At 42.7% G+C, this 18,542-nt stretch overlaps 1 protein-coding gene across 1 annotated transcript; it reads left to right on the top strand.

Moving 5' to 3' along the window:
• Positions 1–2,698: 2,698 nt before the first annotated feature.
• LOC138904564 (WEB family protein At4g27595, chloroplastic-like) lies at positions 2,699–5,260 on the top strand. Its single transcript, XM_070193069.1, has 3 exons — positions 2,699–3,005; positions 3,653–3,936; positions 4,403–5,260. Exons 1-3 carry the CDS (start codon positions 2,699–2,701, stop codon positions 5,258–5,260), a joined length of 1,449 nt encoding a protein of 482 aa, XP_070049170.1.
• Positions 5,261–18,542: the final 13,282 nt, after the last annotated feature.

Raw genomic sequence — 18,542 nt, 5'->3', positions numbered from 1 at the left:
TAGGTTCATTGTATTCATCAATTTCATCGGCAAGATTAATACTCATCTTCTCTCTTATTTTCTCAAAACTACTATTCATGCCATGAACTAGAGTTTTATAATTCAATCTTTCAACCATTAAAACTTATAACAAATGCTTCAAATACTTCTAACTACTCATAATAAACGAGTTTGAAGCATTGGAATTACCTCTAGTAGATCAATCTTGAAAAATTACAGCTTTGGTGATTTTTGTGTTCATAAGGATTTGATGATGAAATTTAGTATTTGGATGTAAGAATGATGTTAGAACTCATGCATATTGAGTAAGAATCAACCCAAAACATCATTAACAACTTATCTTAGTTGATTGGACTTGATTTGAGCTCAAAATCGTCTCTTCACCATCAAGAACCCTAACCCCCAATATACAAAATACTCTCTTCCCCTGATTTTGTATTTATAAGCCCAGATTTCTGAATTTCGGATGCGGCCCTGGATGCTTCGTATCCCCACTTCACTCCTCTTTGAATCTCGGATGCGGACGTGGACGCTATGGCAGCACTTCACTGCCAACCTTTCTTTCGGACGCGGCTCCAGATGCTTCGCATCCGCAGACTCCTCTGCCAGCCTTTGGTGATTTGGTCATAATTTTTTGTAGGAATGTCCAAATGACAAACGGTTTGAAGCGTTAGAAACTAGACTCGAAGATCTTTCATTTGATATATTTTCCATCACATAACTACTTATATATATATATATATATATATATATATATATATATATATATATATATATATATGTATGTTCATCCAAAGTTTGGTCTTGTACGTACTCATTTGGAACTTTAGTCTATCATGTAATTTCCAACTTGACTGGACTTAGGGCTATCCTTAGACCCCACATCACTTACAATATGTCTCGTACACTTATTATTATATCCAATTGATATCCATCATATTAATAGTCCTCGTCTGTACACAAAATAATATAATTAGCGCACATAAACTTTCTTAATAGCGCTTAAGTACTTCAAAATTTTCCGGAGTGTTACATTTATCTTATTTCATAAGCAATTTTTTTTGATGCGGAATTTTAAAATTCTAGGAAATATATATTTTATCTCTTTTTAGTGATACAACATTAATTTATAGATTTGCCCAGATTACCAGTGGCAGAGTTAATATGAACCTCTATTATGCAGCCGAAACACGAGATGATTCTTTGGTTAGCTGCTCATGGTTGATTGCTTACAAAAGATAGATTTTTGAAACTACATGTGCTAGTACAAGACACAGAATGCTGCTTATGCAATGATATGGTTGTTGAAACCCAAGACCACATGTTTCAGGAATGTCGACGAACAACAGAATTGCAAAGTGCTTAAAGGAATCAATGTAAATACTAGCTTTGTGATGGCACATATACAAAAAGAATTTAGAGATAGACTAGATATACACAGAACTCTAGGAAAGCTAGAGGTTGCAATTATTTACTACAACAACTCTGTAATTAGTGATTGATTAGAGGTATATGAGTACACTGCACCCTTCTTAGAAGGTGGTAGTGTGTCTAGGTGCTCTTTAGGATGTATTAATTTGGTTGTTAAATGGTAATATTATTACCAAAAATATTAATTTATATATTTGTTTACCCGAAAAATTGGATAGAGTTAAGTTTGTGTATGGTCCTAAAGATACGTGATATAACTTGGTACAAATCGTACAGTGAAATAGAAATATATGTGTTCTTGACAAATGGAATGAAATATACGGCAGAGAAAAAAGGAAATGTTGATGAATAAGGCAAAGTAAATGAGCCCCAAAAATGTTAATCTTTCTCAAGTTGTCTTTGTTACTATCCGTCCTCATGCGTACAAGGATTCCTCTCTTTATAGTTGAGGGATTCTACTTTAACTATAATAATAAAAATTATATAGTGGAGAACTCATGATGAATTGTCTTTTCCTCGATTACCGCCAAGATTCTCTCCCTGGTGCGGTTGCAACGGCTCTTGTCTGTGAGCTCGATATTGGCTCGGAGCCCTGTCAGCATTGGATCGAGCCCTCGGCCTTGGTTCGAGCTCGATTCTAACTTGGAGTCTCGATTCTGACTTGGTCGGTCTATGCATCTTCGATAATCTTCGCTTTGACTCGTAGTTCGATTTGGATATGAGCTCGATATTGATACTGATCTTGTCATTGATAGGTCTTAGAGCTCGAAGCTCGACGTCCTTACTTCGGACCTCGACCTGTCATCATGCAGATACCCTTTGATCGAAGTATTATCATCTCGACCAGTACATACGACTGACTTAATCGGTTTTGACCGTACATAGATAGTCCCCTCGTTTTTCGAAAAGGATGTAATGAGAAACGATACGATTTCCATCAGTACGGTTATATGTATACTAACGTGTGCATCGAGTTCGATCGTGACTTATGAGATAGCGGTCTCGTCGGTTCCGTTTACCGAGGCATTTAATACGTGTAAGGAGACGGTCGGCCATTACTGAGGTTGAACCGCCGCCTCTTAACCCATAAATATCCCATTTGACTACCATTAATCACTTTTACATTCTCTGATCACAAGTTTCTAAGCATCTTCCCATATTTTCTGAATTTGTTTGTGTTAAATTTTCCTTCTGTGTTTTTCACTACGAAAAATCTTCCTTTGAAATATCATACCCCCTTTTATTCCTTTATTTTAAGTTCAAGTAAATGGTGAAAACATCAATGACCATTCCTCAAAAAGGAGAGGCCTCTGCTTTGCAGCCTGCTGCCGATAAAACACCGGCGGAGCCACGGCCAGAGGAGTTTGTTCCCAAAACATGCCTTCTTACCTCTGATTATAAGCTCAACAAAGGCACGCTGGTTCCCGGTCGATACGAACCGGTATCGAGATATTTATGCTCGATAACCAAAAAGCAACTTGAACAGTTGAAGGCAGATTGTAACTGGGGCAATAAGGAAGTGGTGATTCCGACTTCCGATGATGATATTACCACCCATGTGGAAGGGTTCTTAAGTGTGTATACCTACCCGTTTACGTTAGGACCTCTCGACCCCGTTATCGTCGATTTTTGTCGGCAATACCAAATAACTCTAGGCCAGATTCATCCTTCCATTTGGCAGATCATTATTCTGATCTGTTTCTTTGCAAACATGATCGAGGGGATGCTTTTTACCCTCGATCATCTTATTAGGTTATATAGTCCCCACCTCTTTTGAGGCAGATTGATAAAACTACAATGTCGGGCTACCAAGGTATTATTCTCGAGTATAGACGAGGATAAGAATCGAGGTTGGATGGGCAGGTTTGTTCGAGTGAAGATTTCGGACCTGATCCCTGCTGAAAAGATATCGTTCCCCGAAGAATGGAATATGAATCGTGAGTGTACTCTATTGTTTTATTCCCTATTGCCTTGTTTCTTTGTTTGTTTTCTTGTCGATATCACTTTTGTGATGCAGCGGTTCCTTGGATGTCTGGCGCCATTCCCGACCTTAAGAGCTAGGTACTGGCTCTAGCTTCGAACTCCTCTTACGCCGAACGTTCATGGCATGACCTGGAAAAGGGCCGATGGGAGGCGAAAAATCATTGTAAGACTATCTTTCATGTTTTAGGACTTCGAACGAAACATTCTCCTTATACTTGATCGATTTTCTCGTGTGCAGGCCTGCACAGAGACGCATTTTTGAGGCCCCTGCCCGGTGAGGAAGAGACCTCGATCCCAGCTTCCGAACTGCCGAAGGGAAATAAGAGGAAAATGGCCTCTACTTTCGAGAATCCAAAACCGAAGGCAATGTCAACTCGTAAGTCGAAGAAGAATACCATCCCTTTGACCCCAGAGTCGGTTCAGCGCCTAAGAGATGAAGATGAGGAAGAGGAAAATGAGGAGTTCGTATTGATGGCCCGAATAAAGAAAACCACCGATGCTCCACAGGCAGGTGGATTGATGGTGGTTTATACAACTCCGGCTTAAACCGGGGGTATATCGGAGAAGGATTCGGGCAGAGTTCCTGAGTCGTTGCTGATCGAGGATGTTTCCAATCGAAGCTAACGGATTGGGGATGTATCCGAAGGGGCTGTTCCCGAATCTCTTCGAACCGAAGGGAACTCCCCAAGTGACTCACCTGGGGCAACAACAATTGAAGACTCGCCCACCTTTCCTACTTTTTTTGAAGGGGCGATTCAGGAAGCCCAACCTTTGGGGGGGCTCGAACTAGACAAGCCTCATGAGGGGGACGATCCCTTCTGTGGTCTTTTTACTAGCATCGAGGATGTTGCCTGTAGCAATGAGGCATCAGATTTTGTTTTCCATGGAGTGCGGTAAGCTTTGAATCAGGTAAACTTTAATTTATTTTGTTGGTACTATCTCTCGTGTCTATTTTTCTTTTTTCACTTCGTTTCTTCTCCTCCCGTAGGCTGCGGCAGCTTATCAAGAAGCATGTTCTCGATCCCAAGCTGAGCTGCACCGATATGAGGTCGATCTCCAAATGGTTATGGAGGAGAGGAGTGTCCTTAAACTCCTCTTAGGGCAAAAAGGAGAGGAAATCAAGGATCTCCGAGCTGATTTGACTAAAGCTCACAGAGATCAGACTGATCTATCCGAGCAGGTAATGATACTATTAAAAGCCTATGGGCTCGACACTGGAACGATGGCTAATCTTTCAGTCTCACAGCTGCAGGAAAAGCTTGAGTTGATCGGGAAACTCCGCGAGGAGGTTGATGAGATAAAGGCGGAGTCCTTAAAATGGAAAGAAAATATAGACTGCCTTGCTGTAGAGAGAGAGACTGCTCGGGCCCAGTTGTCATCGACTGAAAGTCAACTTCAGAGCCTGAAAGAGAAAAGCTTGGCTCAAGCGAGTGAAAAGGAGGAGCTCGAGGCTCAGTTGGCCTCTGAACTCATTGAGTCTGAAAAAACAAAGGCCGATGCAGACGCAATGGTGGCTATTTACCGGGCTGATGCCGAAGCCGCTCAGTTCCATGTGAGAGAGGTTGCTGATACCGCTCGAACTCGAGCTTATTGGATCGCCGAATTTTCCAAATGCCAAACTCGGAGGGAAACCCTCGAGGAGATCCATGCCCGGGGCTTCGATCTTTCTGAAGAGTTAACAAAGGCAAGAGAGCTTGAAGCTGAAGCTGGGGCCTTGGCCTCTGATGATGATGACGATGATGATGACGACGACGATGACGATGACGGGAGAAAAAGTGGGTCTCAGAGTGGGGAGGAGCCCGATGTAGAAAATATTGCTTCCGTAGATGATTATATTCCTTTATAAGGACCTGATCGGTCGTTTTGTAAATATCATTACGTATATAAAGTCCTTTCTTTTACCCAGCTTATCACTGTTCCCATTTTTCTGCTTAGTGAGGATTTTGTTTACTTGTGTTTTATGAAAATGTTCAGCCCTTAGGCTTCATGCACTTTGCTTTAACTCGAAGTAGAATAGCCTTTAGGCTTAATAGTCGAGTGAGTGATTGCTCGAACTCAAAGTATGTGTAGCCCGTAGGCTTTTATGGTCGATTGATTTGCTCAAACTCGAAGTAAGCTAGCCCGTAGGCTTAATAATTGAGTGAGTGACTATTTCGAACTCAAACTCAAAGTATCGTAGCCCGTAAAATTTTTATGATCGAGTGAGTGATTGCTCGAACTCGAATTAAAATAGCCCTTAGGATTAATAATTGAGTGAGTGATTGCGTCGAACTCGAACTCAAAGTATCGTAGTATGTAGCCTTTTTATGATCGAGTGAGTAATTGCTCGAACTCGAAATAAGATAGTCCTTAGGCTTAATAATTGAGTGAGTGATTGCTTCGAACTCGAACGCAAAGTATCGTAGCCCGTAGGATTTTTATAATCGAGTGAGTGATTGCTCGAACTCGAAGTAAGATAGCCCTTAGGCTTAATAATTGAGTGAGTGATTGCTTCGAACTCGAACTCAAAGTATCGTAGCCCGTAGGCTTTTTATGATCGAGTGAGTGATTGCTCGAACTCGAAGTAAGATAGCCCTTAGGCTTAATAATTGAGTGAGTGATTGCTTCGAACTCGAACTCAAAGTATCGTAGCCCGTAGGCTTTTTATGATCGCCCGTATCAAAATTCTTTTGATGGTGGTTGGCCTTTAAGCCTGTTTGAATCATGAAGTAGGAAGATCTTTTCAAAGTGTGAGATATCTGAAAAGAAGAAGTTTTCCTTTATAATCCATTATACATGTGTTTGTATCTTGTGCCAGGGTTCGAGCAAAACTAAGTGGGCATGGTTCGTTTTGACCATTTGGCCCTTACACTTTTCTCTATCGAGACCCTGTCCGACATGAATTTGATATGAAATAACTTTCTTGTACCGAACTTGATTTATTCGATGGTAGCCCCCCATTATTTGAGGTTGATTATGAATGAGCCTAGGATACTATTGATTTTCCCTCAGGTAGCACATAGTTGTTGCCTCGTTAAAAACCTTTCCGGAAAACCCATTTGGGATAAAAGCCGATTTAAGGGAAAAAAGAGTACAACGCGTGCTTTGAAACCAGAGGTCTTGATGTCTTTTGTCGAATTCCTGCAATGAGTTAGTGTCAAATATATGTATATAGACGATAGAGAGGAGAAAATCATACCTTAACAATAATATCGTTTGAGAAGCGATATGTTCCAATTGTTTGGTAATGATTTTCCATCCATTGTTCCAAGTTTATAAGACCCTTTCCCGACTATATCGAGGATTTGATAGGGTACTTCCCAATTTGGGCCGAGCTTCCCTTCATTAGGATCTCGAGTGTTGATGGTGACCTTTATTAGGACCAAGTCCCCGGCCTTGAAATGGCGGAGGTTGGTTCTTCTATTGTAGTACCTTTTGATTCGTTGTTTTTGTGCAGCCATTCGAACCAGTGCCGCTTCTCATTTTTTATCTAATAATTCGAGGCTAGTATTCATAGCCTCGTAGTTCGACTCTTCCGATGTATGTCGGAACCTTGTGCTGGGTTCCTCGACTTCGACCGGAATTAAAGCTTCGAAGCCATACACTAAGGAAAACGGAGTCGCTCCCGTACTAGATTTAGATGTTGTCCGATATGCCCAAAGGACTTCGGGCAAAATTTCTCTCCACTTTCCTTTAGCTTCATTCAATCTTTTCTTCATGTTTTGGATGATAGTCTTGTTCATTGATTCAGCATGTCTGTTCCCACTAGGATGATATGGTGTTGACTGTATCCTTTTTATTTTATGATCTTCGAGAAATTTTGTCACTTTACCGCCGATAAATTGCTTGCCATTGTCACATGTTATTTCTGTTGGTATCCCAAATCGACACACAATGTGATCCCAGATAAAATCTATAACCTCTTTCTCTCTTACCTTTTCGAATGCGTGTGCTTCAACCCATTTAGAGAAATAGTCAATCATAAACAAAATAAATTTAGCTTTACCTGGGGCCGATGGTAGAGGGATGACGATATCCATTCCCCATTTCATGAATGGCCATGGAGAAATGACTGAATGTAGCTGTTCTTCGGGTTGATGGATCATCAATGCAAACCTTTGACATTTATCGCATTTTCGAATGAACTCCTTAGTGTCCTTTTCTATGTTATCCTAGTAGTATCATGCTCTGATGATTTTGCGAATTAGTGGTTCGGCGCTAGAGTGGTTTCCACAAGTGCCTTCATGGACCTCTCGTAAAACATAATCGGTGTCTCCTGGTCCCAAGCACACTGCCAGTGGTCCGTCGAACGTCCTTCTGTATAATGTTCCATCTTCAACCAACGTGAATCGAGCAGCCTTGGTTCGTAGAACCCTCGATTCTTTAGAGTTCAATGGGAGTTTTTCATTTTTTAAGTATTCAATATACTTATTCCTCCAATCTCAGGTTAAGCTCGTGGAATTTATCTCGGCATGCCCCTCCTCGATTATAGATCTCGAGAGTTGAACGACAGTCCCCGAGTCAATCTTATCTTCTTCTACTGACGACCCTAGATTTGCGAGTGTGTCGGCCTTACTGTTTTGTTCTCGAGGCACATGTTGTAGGGTTCATTCTTTGAAATGGTGTATATTTACCTGTAGTTTGTCCAAATACCTTTGCATCCTATCTTCTCGAACTTCGAAAGTTTTATTCACTTGGTTCACCACTAGCAAAAAGTCACATCTAGCTTCAATGACTTCTGCTCTCAAGCTTTTAGCTAGCTCGAGACCTGTAATTATGGCCTCGTACTCAGCCTCATTGTTAGTTAATCTAGTGGTTTTGATGGATTGCCTAATAATGCCACCCGTGGGAGGTTTTAATACGATGCCAAGCCCGGATCCCTTCACATTTGAAGCACCATTTGTGTAGAGGGTCCAAACCCCCGACGATGTACCCGATTTTAACAAGAGTTCCTTTTCAACTTCGAGTATGAGGGTTGGTGTGAAATCGGCCACGAAGTATGCTAAAATTTGGGACTTGATGGTCGTTCGAGGCTGATATTCAATATCATACCCACTGAGTTCGACGGCCCATTTGGCCAGTCGGCCCGATAGTTCGGGCTTGTGCAAAATGTTTTGAAGTGGGAAGTGGTTAATACGCATACGGGGAGACATTGAAAGTATGGTCTTAACTTTCTAGAGGCGCTTATCAGTGCAAGCGCCAATTTCTCTAAGAGTGGTATCTAGTCTCTGCCTCTTCTAAGGTCCAAGTTACATAATAAACAGGAAACTGCGTATCTTGCTCTTCTCGAACTAGGACACCACTTACAGTGATTTCCGATACCGCCAAGTATAAGTAAAGCTTCTCATCTGTCTTCGGAGTGTGAAGTAGTGGTGGGCTCGATAGGTACCGCTTCAGTTGTTCTAGTGCCTATTGGCATTCCAGGGTCCAGGCGAAATCGTTCTTCTTTTTGAGTAGACAGAAGAATTTGTGACTTCGATCTGACGACCTTGAAATGAATCGGCCTAAGGCAGCTATTCGTCCGGTTAGCCTTTGCACTGCTTTCATACTATCCATGACGGTGATGCCTTCGATGGCCTTGATTTTGTCGGGGTTGATCTCGATCCCCCGATTCGATACCATGAAGCCGAGGAACTTGCCCGATCCAACCTCGAAAGCACATTTCTCAGGGTTGAGCTTCATGTTGTATTTCCTTAAAATTTTGAACATTTCCTGCAAATGAGTCAAATGGTCCTCTGCGCGCAGGGACTTAACTAGCATGTCATCAATGTAAACTTCCATCTATTTACCTATTTGCTCTTCGAACATTTTATTCACTAGGCATTGGTAAGTAGCTCCTGCGTTTTTAGCCCGAATGTCATTACATTATAACAATAGGTTCCATACTTAGTGACAAATGAAGTTTTTTCTTGGTCCTCCGGGTTCATGCGAATTTGATTGTACCCGGAATAGGCATCAAGAAAAGTGAGGATCTCGTGACCGTCTGTGGCATCGATCAAGTGATCGATTCTAGGCAGTGGAAAAGAATCTTTGGGGCATGCTTTGTTTATATCTTTATAATCTACACACATTCTAAGTTTGTTCCCTTTTTTGGGAACTACAACCACATTGGCAAACCATTCGGGATATTTTACTTTCCGAATTGACCCTATTTTGAGAAGTTTAGTTACCTCGTCTTTTACAAATGAGTGTTTTACCTCAGACTGAGGTCTACTTTTTTGCTTCACCGGTTTGAACCTAGGGTCCAAGCTCAGCTGGTGCGTTGTTATCGATGGTCGGATCCCTGCCATGTCTAAATAGGACCAAGCAAAATAATCTATGTTATCAATAAGAAACCGAATAAGTTTTTTCCTGAGTTCGGGGGTCAACCCCGCTCCCAGGTATACCTTTCTCTCGGGCAGATGCTCAATTAATATAACTTGCTCTAGCTCTTCGATCGTTGACTTGGTGGCGTCGGAGTCATCGGGGACGATGAGAGCCCGAGGTATCGGAAACTCTTCCTCGTCATTTTCTATTTCCTGCTTCACCGATTCGGTCGAGACTGCTGACTGTGATTGCTATTTGGTTTCTTGCCTATTTTTTGTGCTCGGCCTTTCTGAGGCAGATAACGTTGGTATTAGTGTTATCTCATCGACTGCAAACATTTCCTTCGCAGCATGTTGCTCCCCGTATATTGTTTTCACGCCGTCCGACATAGGGAATTTCATCACTTGGTGTAGAGTCGAAGGCACTTCCCTTATATTGTGGATCTATGGTCTTCTGAGTAGGGCTTCATACCTCATGTCGCCTTCGATTACGTGGAACTTGGTATTTTGGATGGTTCCAGCCATATTTACGGGCAGAATAATTTCCCATTTAGTTGTTTCACTGGCCATATTGAAGTCGTTTAAGACCTGAGCTGTGGGCACGACTTGATTCTGCAAATCGAGCTGCTACACTACCCAAGATCGGATAATATTCACAGAGCTACCTCGATCTACTAAGACGTGCTTAACTTGAACTTTATCTAATATGATAGAAATTACCAGAGCGTCGTTGTGAGGTTGAGAGATGCCCTCGGCTTCTTCAATTTCGAATGATAAAGTACCCTCGGGTACATAACCTCGAGTTCGTTTTTCCCTTGTGGCCGGTATCTTGCCGCATTTGAGCACGGGTCCCTATGGAGTATCGACCCCACCGATGATCATATTAATGATATGCAGAGGTCCCTCTTGTTTATCTTTTTTGCTGGCGTCCCTTTCTTTGAAGTGATTCTTGGCTCGGTTGCTGAGGAACTCTCGAAGGTGGCCCTCATTGAATAGACGGGCTACCTCTTCTCTTAATTGTCTGCAATCCTCAGTCCTGTGGCCATGCGTACCATGATACTTGCACATCGAATTTGGGTTCCTTTGGGAAGGGTCGATTTGCATGGATCTAGGCCACCTAGTATCTTTGATTCTTCTGATCGCCGATACAATGCCCGATGCGTCGACGTTGAAATTATACTCCGATAGCCGAGGTGCCTCTATAGGATCGGCATATTTATCAAAGCCACTCTTGCTCATAAAAGTTTGTCCTCGATCACTCCTTCGACTGTTTTGAGCGGCATTGCATGTTGAACCGTTGTTCATTCGATATGCGACGTACGGTTGATATCGGTCTCTATTCGACCTTTGCTCTCTGTCGATGTCCCTCTGGTTTTTAATAGCTAACCTGTTCTGATGCATGGATCCGGAAGGAGCTCCCAATTGGTCGTCCTCGACCCTAATTTTTGACTGGTATCGGTTGTGTACATCCGCCCAAGTTATTGCTGGATACTCGATCAAATGTTGCTTCAGCCGACGTGATGCTATTGAACTTTGCTCGTTCAACCCTTGGGTGAAATCTTGGACGGCCCATTCGTCAGTGACCGGTGGCAATTCCATGTGTTCCATTTGAAATCGGGACACGAACTCCCTCAGTATTCTATTACCCTTTTGTTTTACTTTGAATATGTTTGATTTCCTTGTTGTAAACTTTATGGCACCAGCAGCGTGTGCCTTTACAAACGCATCCTCTAACATGGCAAATGAATCGATGGAATTTGGCGGCAGGTTATGATACCAAATCATCACCCCCTTCGAGAGGGTCTCTCCAAATTTTTTCAACAACACGGATTTGATCTCGTCGTCATCCAAATCGTTACCCTTGATGGCACACGTGTAAGAGGTGACGTATTCATTGGGATCGGTCATACCGTTATATTTGGGAATTTCGGGCATACGGAATTTTTTGGGGCATGGTTTTGGGGCTGCACTCGAGGGAAAAGGCTTTTGCACGAATTTTTTGGAATCCAACCCTTTTATTATTGGTGGGGCTCCCGGGATCTGATCGACCCTAGAATGATATGTTTCTACTTTTTTATCATTGGCTTCGATTCGCTTTGTGAGCTCCTCAAGTATTTTAGCAATTTCGGGAGTAGTCCTCAATTCTTGCTCGTTTGACCTTACTATGGTTGGTTCCGTTCTGTGAGCAGCTTCTCGAGGTTAACTGGGCTCTGGCCTACTTGGTAGCTGGGTTTGGCTCTGCAACTGAGCTATCGCTACTTGTTGGCTTGTAACATTTCAAAGATCATATGCAAGCTGACTCCGATCTCCTCCACATTGTGGGTGTCTCGAGCAACAGATCGAGGTTGAGAGATGCCCTCGGCTTCTTCAATTTCGAATGATAAAGTGCCCTCGGGTACATAACCTCGAGTTCGTTTTTCCCTTATGGACAGTATCTTGCCGCATTTGAGCACGGGTCCCTATGGAGTATCAACCCCACCGATGATCATATTAATGATATGCAGAGGTCCCTCTTGTTTATCTTTTTTGCTGGCGTCCCTTTCTTTGAAGTGATTCTTGGCTCGGTCGCTGAGGAACTCTCGAAGGTGGCCCTCATTGAATAGACGGGCTACCTCTTCTCTTAATTATCTGCAATCCTCGGTCCTGTGGCCATGCGTACCATGATACTTGCCCATCGAATTTGGGTTCCTTTGGGAAGGGTCGATTTGCATGGATCTAGGCCACCTAGTATCTTTGATTCTTCCGATCGCCGATACAATGCCCGATGCGTCGACGTTGAAATTATACTCCGATAGCCGAGGTGCCTCTATAGGATCGGCATATTTATCAAAGCCACTCTTGCTCATAAGCCCCCGAGAATTTTTTCCTCGATCACTCCTTCGATTGTTTTGAGCGGCATTGCACGTTGAACCGTTGTTCATTCGATCTGCGATGTACGGTTGATATCGGTCTCTATTTGACCTTTGCTCTCTGTCGATGTCCCTCTGGTTTTTAATAGCCGACCTGTTCTGATGCATGGATCTGGAAGGAGCTCCCAATTGGTCGTCCTTGACCCTAATTTTTGACTGGTATCGGTTGTGTACATCCGCCCAAGTTATTGCTGGATAATCGATCAAATGTTGCTTCAGCCGACGTGATGCTATTGAACTTTGCTCGTTCAACCCTTGGGTGAAATCTTGGATAGCCCAGTCGTCAGTGACCGGTGGCAATTCCATGTGTTCCATTTGAAATCGGGACACGAACTCCCTCAGTATTCTATTACCCTTTTGTTTTACTTTGAATATGTTTGATTTCCTTGTTGTAACCTTTATGGCACCAGCAGCGTGTGCCTTTACAAACGCATCCTCTAACATGGCAAATGAATTGATGGAATTTGGTGGTAGGTTATGATACCAAATCATCACCCCCTTCGAGAGGGTCTCTCCAAATTTTTACAACAATACGGATTCGATCTCGTCGTCATCCAAATCGTTACCCTTGATAGCACACGTGTAAGAGGTGACGTATCGTTGGGATCGGTCATACCGTTATATTTGGAAATTTCGGGCATATGGAATTTTTTGGGGCATGGTTTTGGGGCTGCACTCGAGGGAAAAGGCTTTTGCATGATTTTTTTGAATCCAACCCTTTTATTATTGGTGGGGCTCCCGGGATCTGATCGACCCTGGAATGACATGTTTTTACTTTTTTATCGTTGGCTTCGATTCGCTTTGTGAGCTCCTCAAGTATTTTAGCAATTTCGGGAGTAGTCCTCGATTCTTGCTCGTTTGACCTTACTATGGCTGGTTCCGTTCTATGAGCAGCTTCTCGAGGTTGACTGGGCTCTGGCCTACTTGGTAGCTGGGTTTGGCTCTGCAACTGAGCTATCGCTACTTGTTAGCTTGTAACATTTCAAAGATCATATGCAAGCTGACTCCGATCTCCTCCACATTGTGGGTGTATCGAGCTACAGATCGAGTACCGCCCTGAATGCTTTTTTCCGGTTCGGAACGTTGGTTTACCTCAAGAGCCACCTGTGAATTGACATCTAGCGGTACTTCTGCTCGAATTTCAGGTACTTCGACTCGAGCTTCAGTAACATCGTTAAGTGGCCTTCCGGACCTGGGTATCAAGTTGTTGGTTTCATCTTGAAGGCCGGCTTCGTGGTCGATAGGTAAAGCCATCAATCTAGGGTTTGCCATTACTGATTCGAAGTTGTAAACGGGCGTGTGTTGCAGATTTGTATCAAACAACCATTGTTATCCTTAGCCCTACGGTGGGCGCCAAACTGTTTACCCTAAAAATTGGATATAGTTAAATTTATGTATGGTCCTAAGGATACGTGATATAACTTGGTACAAATCGTAGAGTGACATAGAAATATATGTGTTCTTGACAAATGGAATTAAATTGGATAGCGCCAAACTCTCAAGTTTTCTTTGTTACCATCTGTCCTCATGCTTACAAGGATTCCCCTCTTTATAGTAGAGGGATCCTACTTTATCTATAATAATAAAAAATATATAATGGAGAACCCATGATGAATTATCTTTTTCTCGATTCCCGCCAAGATTCTCTCCCATAGTGCGGTTGCAACGACTCTTATCTGTGAGCTCGATACTGGCTCGGAGCCCTGTCGGTATTGGATCGAGGCCTCGGCCTTGGTTCGAGCTCGATTCTGACTTGGAGTCTCGATTCTGAGTTGGTCGGTCTATGCATCTTCGATAATCTTCGCTTTGACTCGTAGTTCGATTTGGATATGAGCTCGATATTGATACCGATCTTGTCATTGATCGATCTTAGAGCTCGAAGCTTGATGTCCTTACTTCGGACCTCGACCTGTCGTCATGCAGATACCCTTTGATCAAAGTATTATCATCTCGACAAGTTCGTACGACTGATTTAATCGGTTTTGACCGTACATCATATTAGAGTATAATTTGAGCAGTATTATTTATTGATTTTTGAAAAAGAATGTCATGATTAATAGAGGTTTTAAGTTGATGCTCATAGATTGAGAATTTAAAATTTTGTCTTTGAAAGTAATTGTCATATAACTCAACTATTAAATTGAAAAAATTAACCTAAGAATAATGATCAATTAATCAAATCAACCAAAAACTATATAGTAATTAAGTTATTCTTTAAGATTTTTTTCTAATTGGAGGCGTACTTTCAAGAACTTTTTTAAAAATATAATTTTATCCTAGAAAATAATTAAATCAAGTGTAAAAAAGTTGAACTAAAATCGAACGTATTTGCCTTTTTAAAATAAAATACCTAAGTGGATTAACCAAAAATTAATTGAATCAGCGATTCTTCCTATTCGGTCTTTTTAGTTAGTGGTAGGTATACTATATACATATAGTGGCACCCGTAACTTTCAAATTCTGAATTCGCCTCTAGTGACGTGTCTCATGGGACAGACAATAAGGACAAAATTTCCATTATTACCGGAAAAAACTCAAATTCTGACTCACATATATTTGAGTACGATTAGCTTAAGTATTAGAAATCACCGTTTATACACCCACTATTGATCATAATTCAAAACATTATTGTGTGGTCTTAGTAAGAGTAGAAAGGATTTAGGATTTATCTAATGTGAGATATTATATTAATTGTTCGAGAAATCGTAGTGTTTACCCGAAAAATCGGATAACGTTAAATTTTTATATGGTTCTAAGGATATGTGATATAATTTGATACAAATCGTATAAAGAGATAGAAATATGTGTATTCTTGACTATGAGAATGGGAATAGTGAGCAAAAAGAATGAATAAGATAAAGCAAAACAAGCACAAGGAGATATCTTTCAATATGAGAAGTGATCTCATGTTACAGTGTATTTTTTTTTGTTCTTTTATGCTTACAAGAATTACCCCTTTTATAATAGAGGGATCCTACTTTATGTATAATAAAATAAAGCATATAGTGAAGGACCCATGATAAATTGTCTCTTGCTTGATTCCCGCCAAGATTCTCTCCCTTAGTGCGGTTGTAACGGCTCTTGTCTGTGAGCTCGATACTGGCTCGAACTCGTTATTAGGTCGAGCCCTCGGTTTTGGCTTGAGTTCGACCTTTGGGGTGGGCGTAACGCATTTTCGACCTCGAAGCAATGCCTTGCGGATTGATTTGGTCATGGGCTCGAGAAAGTATCGAGCCAACTCCTCGATCAGCCTTCGGACTCGAGGCTCGTTCATACTGTCTTCGGAACTCATCCCAAAATCCCACTCTGGTTGCTTATCATTCAAACTCGATCGAACGTAGGAAGGCCGAAATCTATTTCGACTGTATACAGATAGTCCCTTCATTTCTCAGGAAGGATGTGGTGAGAATCGATATGATTTTCGACGGTTCGATCGGGTTATAAGCTGACGTTTTCACAGGGCTCGATCATGACGTACGTGATAGCCGTCCCATCGATTTAGTCTTTTAAGGTATTTAATGCATGCCAGACAGTGGTCGGCCACCTCTGATATTGAACCGCCACGATGCAAGCCTATAAATAACCCCTCCATCTAACATTTACCACTTTTACATCTTCACTCTTCCAAATTTTCTTACCCTTTCTCTCTATTTCGCCGCTTGCAGAGCCATCTACACCAGTGTTTGGTGTCATCAACTTTTCATCTTCCTTTTCCTTTTTTTCTCTCATATCAATGGCCAAAACTTCGAAAACCATACCTCAGAAAGAGAAAGCTTCTTCTTCACGGCCGTCCGGCGACAAGGCACCGGTGGAGCCGCCTACCTATGAGTATGTTCCCGGCCCGTGCACTCTGAAGATCGATTTTAAGGTTGAGAATCCTTCATCTGTTCTGGGTCGATGTGAGCATGTGTCGATGTACACGTGCTCAATAACAGAGGGTCATCTCTAGGCTGTGAGGAAAGACTGCAACTAGGGTTCCGAGGTTGTGTTGCAAATTCCCTCCCCCGAAGAGAGCGTCATCACCCATGTGGAGGGGTTTTTAAGTATTTACACTTACCCTTCACGTTGGGTCCCGTCGACCCGGTGATCATTGATTTTTGCAAAAGATATCAGGTCACCCTTGGTCAAATTCATCCCTCTCTATGACGTATAGTAACCTTAATTCGCTTCTTCTCCAATAAGGCCGGGGGCTAGATATTTCCCTGAATCACCTCATACAATTGTATCGGCCCCAAATCTTTCGTGGACTAATCAGGCTTCATCGTCGGGCATCGAAGGCTTTGATGTCGAGCATCGACGAAGACAAGGATCGGGGTTGGATGGGCCTTTATATCCGGGTGAGGACCCGTGTCCTCATTCCGGAAGAGAAGATGTCGTTCCCCGAGGAATGGAATTTCGACCGTAAGTGGTTTTCATAAGACGTTGCTTTTCGTATCTTTTTTCGATTTTATCTGATATCTTTCTCCGATATACAGCTGCCCCTTGGATGCCACAAGCGGTACCCGACCTCGAGGATTGGGTTCGTAAGTTAGCCTCGACTTCCTCTTATGCCGAACGCGCTTGGCGTGATTTGGCAAAAGGTAGATGGGAGGCCAAGAATCATGGTAAGGGTTACTTCTCGTGTTCTTCGAAATATTTTTATGCTCCATTCGTTATCGATTTCATTTCATGCAGGTGTAACCAAGGATGCCGTCTTGAGGCCTTTGAGTGGTGAAGAAGGAACCAAGTCCCGGACCCGGAACCGGGGAAAGATAAGAAGCGAAAAGTTGTCTCTCGGTCAGAGGAACCCAAGCCCAAAACTCGAAGGGTTAGGAGGAAGGCAATTGCTCTTTCGATGGACTCGGTCCAACGACCGAGAGAAGAAGAAGAAGAAGAAGAAGAAGTAGTAGTAGAAGAAGAAAAAAATAATGCCTCGGCTTTGGTGATCCGATCTGCAAAAGCTATCGAGGTCGCCAAAGCTTCTGAGCCGATGGCGGCTGTACCAGTCGGGGTCGGTTTTGGTACCCCGAGTCTCGATCAAAGCGTCCCGAGCGATTCGCTTGGGACTATGACAGTGGGTCATTTGCCTTCTCTTCCAACCTTTTTTGAGGAGGCGTTAAAGGAAGCTCGAGAATTGAAGACCCCCGATATGGGTGGAGGCTCTAGTGTAGGGGACCCTTTTCGGGATTGCTTTACTGGAGTCGACGATGCCTCCGACATTGGTGACGCTTCTCTTCTCCTAGAAGAGGCCCAACGTTTCATTTCTCGGGTAATGATTTTACTGTACTTGGTTTCTTCGTTCTTTTCCAAACTTGACTTGTGTTCTTTCCCTACTGTGCAGGCTATTAGTAGGTTTCAAGTCGACCTTAACCAGTGCGAGGTCGAGCTTTAGAAGGTCTCGAGGGAGCGAGATGCCCTGCGGCTTCTTTGCAGCCAAAAGGACGAGGCTATAAAGGACCTCTAAGCAGATTTGGCTAAGGCTCGTGAAGAAGAGGCCAAACTAGATAAGCAGGTGAGCCTCATTCTGTTAGAGTATGGGTTTGACTCAACTGTGGAAGTTAACCCTCCGTTATCTCAGCTGCAGCAAAAGGTTGAAAAGATCAGGTTACTTCGGGAAGAAGTCGATCAAATCAAGGCTGAATATAATCGTTGGAATGAGACTATCGACCGCCTGGCTGTGGAAAAATAAACCATATTGTCCAAATTATTATCGGCCGATGTTCAGCTTCGAAGCATCAAGCAAAAGGGTTCGGCTCAGGCTAAGAGGATCGAGGAGCTTGAAACATGGCTTGCTGAAGTCAAGGCGGAGGTTGAGTCATCGAAAATCATGGTGGACAAGTCCATTGCCATGTATCGGGCTGATGCCGAGGCTGCTCAGATGGAGGCACGAGAGGCGGTGGATACTGTCGACACTCGAGCACATTGGGTTGCTGAACTTGCTAAGTGTCAGTCTCGG

This window comes from Nicotiana tomentosiformis, chromosome 2, assembly GCF_000390325.3.
Source record: "Nicotiana tomentosiformis chromosome 2, ASM39032v3, whole genome shotgun sequence".
In the NCBI taxonomy this organism is placed as follows: Eukaryota; Viridiplantae; Streptophyta; class Magnoliopsida; order Solanales; family Solanaceae; genus Nicotiana; species Nicotiana tomentosiformis.
This window is presented reverse-complemented; position numbering and strand designations above follow the sequence as displayed.

What these genes read in the sequence shown, in the direction of transcription:
- LOC138904564 (XM_070193069.1), top strand. Translation starts at nt 2,699, where the DNA reads ATGGTGAAAACATCAATGACCATTCCTCAAAAAGGAGAGGCCTCTGCT. An exon ending in CCATGTGGAAGGGTTCTTAA is followed by an intron (nt 3,006 to 3,652) that starts GTGTGTATACCT and finishes TCTCGTGTGCAG; the next exon opens with GCCTGCACAGAGACGCATTT. An exon ending in CACAGGCAGGTGGATTGATG is followed by an intron (nt 3,937 to 4,402) that starts GTGGTTTATACA and finishes CTCCTCCCGTAG; the next exon opens with GCTGCGGCAGCTTATCAAGA.